The 6209-nt window shown below is 33.1% G+C and overlaps 1 protein-coding gene across 1 annotated transcript in view; it reads left to right on the top strand.

Moving 5' to 3' along the window:
• LOC107103135 (glycerophosphodiester phosphodiesterase domain-containing protein 1-like) overlaps positions 1 to 2641 on the top strand; it is an 11664-nt gene extending 9023 nt beyond the window's left edge. The window contains exons 5-6 of the mRNA XM_015402672.1: positions 1545 to 1604; positions 1921 to 2641. Coding sequence (XP_015258158.1) covers positions 1545 to 1604; positions 1921 to 2055 — 195 coding nt within the window. The 3' untranslated portion in view covers positions 2056 to 2641. The remainder of the gene's footprint in view (positions 1 to 1544; positions 1605 to 1920) is intronic.
• Positions 2642 to 6209: the final 3568 nt, after the last annotated feature.

Below are 6209 nucleotides of genomic sequence, written 5' to 3'. Positions count from 1 at the left end.
TTTGTGTACTCACAATGAATCACTGAATACCTAGATACGTGACCAAAATAGCCAAAAACTTCTGTTTTTTTCCCACGATACCAGAGAAAACTATAGCTACAAAACAAACGTTGAAATGTCTATTTATTTGATTTGTTTGGAAGTCTTTTTACTGGCGAAACAGCAGATTTCACAGCATGACGGGCAGTGTTTAACTTTTGGCAAAGTTCCAACGGGAGTCACAATTCAAACATATGCCGTAAGAGACAGATAATGTAATAAGTAAAAGAAAATCACCAAAAATGTATATGATGATAAACGGTTTTCTTGATCTTAAGAAGGGAAAAGGCACATTTAAGTGAGCACTAGTTAACTGAGCACTCATCTCACAAATTTTCTTCTAACAAAATCCAGCAGCAGATAAGTATTAAGCGCTATTCCAGAAGACTTTGAATAAATACACATCCGGCGCTGACAGCGCAGGTGACCGCATTCTGCAGGTCTGGGTTCTGACAGTGCAGGTCTGAAGCCAGACCTCTCTCAGTTGATCTGCTGAGCTACAGGTCACCTATAAACGGCAGAAGCAGATTGGACTTTAGATTATTTTTTCTAAAGCAAACAGCCTCAGAACCTTAAATGGCTATATAGAATTTGTTATTATCTTTGTGTATGTTTTGCTTAAAATCTGGACTGCATCATTCTAGGCTGACAAAAGGGAGACTTGTGTAATTTCAGCATGGATGGCATCATATTACACAAGATATGATAAATGCACAAATCAACCTTATAAAGTCTTGTCAGAACATGCCTGCTCTGCCTCGGAGGATAGAAACTTCTCTGAAAAAAACAAATTTAACCAGACGAGGCCCTGGAATTGAACCGTGTAACAGATGAGAATAAAGACATACAGATTTTTAAAGACGTCTACCTGCCAGACAAGAACGAAACATGTCCCACACATATTTATTAAACAACTGTTGAAGGCAACTGTTGTCTTAGCATTTTAATCCCCTCCCATAGGATGTAATGTGTTAGTTTTATTACAGATTCAGATGAAGCAAGTGTTTAAATCAAGATGTCTCGTCTTTAGAACCCATTTAGAAATTTCAGAGAGCTGAAACAGCCATCCGATGAGGATTAGGAGGCTTCCTTTAATGTCAGGAATGGAGTTCTGACATTTAAAAGACTTCCTGATGCTCACAGTCTGGAAACAGTTCGTAACTTTATATGGGAGATTATGTTCAGAGATGTTTTAAAGCCATACCGGCTGATAACCCAAAGCATAGTATATTAATAAGTAGTTGACCTTCTTTTCTCACAATTGGTAAAGGGTGCGGGAATATCCTCTGTCTGATAAAGCACATTTTAGACACATTTATGTCTTATCAGTGGAAGAATACCTTTTTTCAAATAGATCCTTTTTTTTTTGTGGAACCTTGTATATTATTGTTAAAAATCCAGATAGATAAATTACATCTTAATCGAACCATAAATAAAACACTTAAATATACAGTTTAAATGCTTTTCTACCTGTATTTTTCTTTTCTAAACAATGTGCATTTGTGTGTTACAGTTTGCTGATGAGAAAAGCTCTTTTTCAACATTTAACTGCAAGGGGAATACAGGTAATGTTGGTGCAACTGATATTCAGCAGTTACCTATTGGAAAAAGGAATATTTATGCTTAGAAAGGTGGTAAATATATTTTAATTAAAAAATATAGAAACAAATAAATCATTTGATTTTTGTTTCTCTTACTTTTGTCTCCTCCTAAAGCTTTTGTGAGTTACTCCTTTTAAAACGTTGCAGAGTATTTTAAGAGAAAGATTTACCAGGAAAATGTCCCAAGTGGCGCACATGTTATAAATATAGATGGCAGTAGGTGATGACTCCTTCTATTGTCTGTTTGGATTAACTGTACGACTCCTGCGTCTGGTTTCAGGTGTACATTTGGGTGCTGAATGACGAGGAGGATTTCCGAAGGGCGTTTGACTTGGGAGCCACAGGAGTAATGACAGATTTTCCCACCAGGCTCAAAGAGTTTATGGATAGGAATGGCATTTCTAAGCCCCAGTGACCTGCCAACTCATACCTCTCTCCATCTCCACGGCCATTATCCTTCAAGCTCGCTGACCTGCCAAACAAGCTCTCCACATTCGCCCACTTTTACTGCACGCATTCCTGCAGACCTGCTTTCACTTTGGGGTTCTACAAGTATGAGGCTCACCTTACATTAGAGATGTATACTTTTATATTCGTAAGCTAGAAAAAGAGATTTATTTGTATTAATCAAGCCTTTTTTCATCTTAATTTACACATTCTAAAATTTTGGTTAAAGATTCCAAATAATAGAGCAATGGATATGATTGTAATGTAGCGACGGCCATGTTTGAGATTTAATATTAAACATACAGTCATGAAAAATGATTAGACCACTCTTGTTTTCTTCATTTCTTATTCTAAAACTGTATTACCGGAAGAATACAATAAAAAAAAAAGGGTGGTCTTATCATTTTTTCCAAGACTTTATGTTAAATAATTAGCCATTGCACATAAATATCAAAGATTATTTATGCTGTAGTAAAAGCAGCAGTCCACAGGGCACTGAGTTAAACAGTTTACACAAAAAAAGGTCCAGAAATAGTTTTAGCACATATTACATTCAAAAGGATACTTTTTTTTTTTTTACTCAAAAAGTATATGATTTTTTTAAAAGTTAGGTTTCAAAAATATTATTTTGTGAGAAATATGTTTTATTTTCCATTGTTTAAATATTTATTTTGAATTTACTTGTCAGGATCACCTTAAAAAGTCAATGAGACTTTGTCTACTGGTGAATCTGAATAATTTAGATCATCTCCTAAAAGTTCATTTTATTAGTTCCTTGAACAGATTTCATTTAAATTTCATGATTATATTGTAAAGTTAATGAATATTTAGAAAAATTCTGTTTATCAGCAAAGGTGAATATTAAATAAATCAAGTTTATTTATAAAGGGCTTTCAAACAATCACAACAAAGAACCAAAAGCTGCACCTAACTGCAAACTATAAAGATGCATTTAAAGTAAAATATATGCATTTGAACGATGGAAGACTAAAATCAGTAAAACCAATGTAGTATAGTGTTTGCTGAGGTTAAAAATCAAAGCTTAAAAAAATCTAATGGAGTTTATTTTAACACAAACACTTTCTAAAATATTTGTCTATGTGCAGGAGATTTAAAGACTCAATATTTGGTCTAATCTCCTTTTGCATGAATGATTCATTAAAGCTGCTTTGTATGGAGGTGATCAGCATGTGGCGCTGCAGAGGCATTCAGTAAATGAATATTGGTGGATCAGTGTGTGAACACTTAGAGACAGAGAAAATAGTTGGAATGCAGTTAAAAATCAACGTATAAATACAACACCTTCCCCATTTTTAAAGGGATTAAATATTCAAATTTTCTCATAAATTGGCCTTTAAGCTTCAATTAGCTGTAAGCTATAATCAACATAATATATGTAATGAATCTCTGAAAATAAGGTCCCTTTTTAATTTGAACTACTCAAGTATGTCATTGGTGATTGTTTAATTCATTAAGGTGATCTGTTATTTTACTCTGAGCTATTAGGAATCTTTAAATCTGTTCAACAAGATGTGGAACTTTCTGGCATTAGTATTAAAACTAAAGGCTATTTATGAATTTAATAAACTCCCAGAGTTCAGTGTAAAACCGTTTTTTCTTCCTAAAATTATAGGTTTACATCATACAATGTCTAAACTACTTTTATTTCACCCGCTTTGTGGTATTTCCCACTTTTGAATTGTTTTCCTGTTTTGTTTTTTTTAGACAGAATGAAAACAGTGTTAGGTGTTGAAGGAAACCTAGGTGTTAAAATAAAAATGACCACTAACATATTATGGTGTGTTCATCATATCTGAATTTCAAATAGGAAAAAATATATTTTTATGATGAGAAAAGCCCCCCACCCCACCCCCCCCAGCGACATATCATCTGATGTTGCCATTCTGCTTTAAAAGCTCCTTTCTGTTACATAAATAGGAAACTTGAAAGAAGCAGAGCCCTTTTAGTTCACTGTACTGTAATAGCTACTATTTGCTGGTTTTATTGTGCTTTTATACATAGAAATGTCTATTTAGAGTTTTCTCCTTGAATCGACATATATATATATTTTTTCTCATGTATGATTTGAGCAAAGAGTTTTGCACAGTTTATAAATTGTTCTCTTCTGTCTGTGTGACACTAATCGTATTTAAAGCTGTTTTTAAAAATGATGAGATGAGTTCTGTATTCAGACAGTTTATTGGAAGCTGACATGTATTAAAATCTGCAAGACAATGATGGCAAGCAGGGAATGCTCCTGTTGTCATAAGGAGGATGCCACTGGGTAAACCTGCTCAAACCAATGATTCTTTTTGATCTGCAGGTATGACCATGTGTTAATGGTCTGTAATGAATGTAGTATTGAGTGAATGTACTATTAGATGCAGTTTTGCTTTGAATTGTTATGTTTTTTGTCATTTACTGGTATCATTCAATGAATTTTCGTACAGTATTTCCTTAGCTGTCTGTGCACAATCAGCTTTTTCCTGAAATTGATCTACCAGACCTTTTACAATGATATTGTTGTACTGTACCCAGCGTCATGTTATTCTGCATGTTTTCAACAACGTTGGTCTGTTTTGAAAAGAATCAGTTTGTGGAACCAGGCCGCTTGAGTTTTCCAAAAACTTATCCCACATTCTGACCAGCATTTCATTGATTATAGATAATAAAAAGTACATTTACATCCACAACAATACAGCCTGTATTTTTTCTAGTAAATCATTCATTACATGGAGTTTAAACTGAAAAAGTAAGATTGGTCTGCATGTAAATGGAAGGTGAGGCAAGTTTATTTATACTGTACATTTCAGTGAAAAGACAAAAGTGCTGTATATAATAGGAAAACAGGGATAAACAGGATAAAAAAAAATAAAAAGATTGGTATTTAAATGTAACGAAGTCAGACTACAAACTTAAGCTAATAGTTTATTGATAGCACAAAGGCTCCTTTAAATTGATAAGCTTTTAATCTCCATGTAAAGAAACAAATGGTTTCAGTACTTTTCCAGATTAGAGGCAATTTTTCCAGTTTATTCCAGCTACTGCTCCGTGTTTAGTTCTGGTTCTGAGTATGGAGACTATATCTTAGTAATCAATTTATATTGATTAACAATTTAGATTGTCTATAAACTGTAATCAATTTATAGACAGAAGCATCTTGATGTCTATTCTCTGGGAAGACATCTGGTTGACCGCCAGAAGGGGGCGCTGTCGACTCGTGAGGCTCAACAAGTTATAAACGCAGAACAAATCTTCAAAATGTTAAGGTCATAGGTTGAGGTAAGTTTCTTCATTAAACATCTATTAGATTACATATTTAAAATATATTTTTCAGAACCAGTAAAATATCTACCGAACTCGACAAAAGCTTAAATACGTTTCAGAGAAATTCTAAAAAAGATTATTTACTGTATGTTAATTCAGCCAATAGGAGCCGTGTTGCTATGCAACAGCCTTTGCTGATTGGATGATTTGTTTGCCATTCAATCACCGGAAAAAATAAGGAAAAGACAAAGAGTTTTAACCCAAGATAGTTAACGCCACATTTACAACACAACCTTCATAAATCCTAAATATATAAAACAGTGAAGTGTTTTTTTGGCTATTATTATGATCTGATTAAAAAAGGAAATAGCACTGGGGTCAGTTTAATATAGAAAATGACAGTTATGTGTTTGTAACTTTTGGTATTATTCTAAAACTGTTACAAATATAGTTTATAGAAAATTATCAAATTAAAATCATTTAATTTTTATTACACTAGTTACACAGATTAAACCAAACGATTGCTGGTGCTTAAATCCTCTGAAGAAATTATTTGAGCTGTTTTTGGTTTTGAAACAATGCACGGTTTCTCGCATCTATAAAAACAATGTATTGTAATGCATCAGTTGAAGAGCGAAAAGAAAATCTTCAATGTTTTTTTTCAAAATCAGTTTAGATTTAAAAATGTCTTTATTAGCAAAACACTTAAATGGTTACAATCAAAAGGTTATATACGTAAACCAAACATAATTTTAGTCTTCATACGAACCAAAATGTATTATTTATTTGTCGAATTCTTAATAGTTTATGATTCTAATCTAATCGTAAACTATGATCTGTTTTGCTGTTTTAGTT

This window comes from Cyprinodon variegatus, unplaced genomic scaffold, assembly GCF_000732505.1.
Source record: "Cyprinodon variegatus isolate N-32 unplaced genomic scaffold, C_variegatus-1.0 Scaffold1382, whole genome shotgun sequence".
NCBI classification, from domain to species: domain Eukaryota; kingdom Metazoa; phylum Chordata; class Actinopteri; order Cyprinodontiformes; family Cyprinodontidae; genus Cyprinodon; species Cyprinodon variegatus.
Note: the sequence above shows the minus strand (reverse complement) of the source record. Positions and strands in the feature narration are given on the sequence as shown.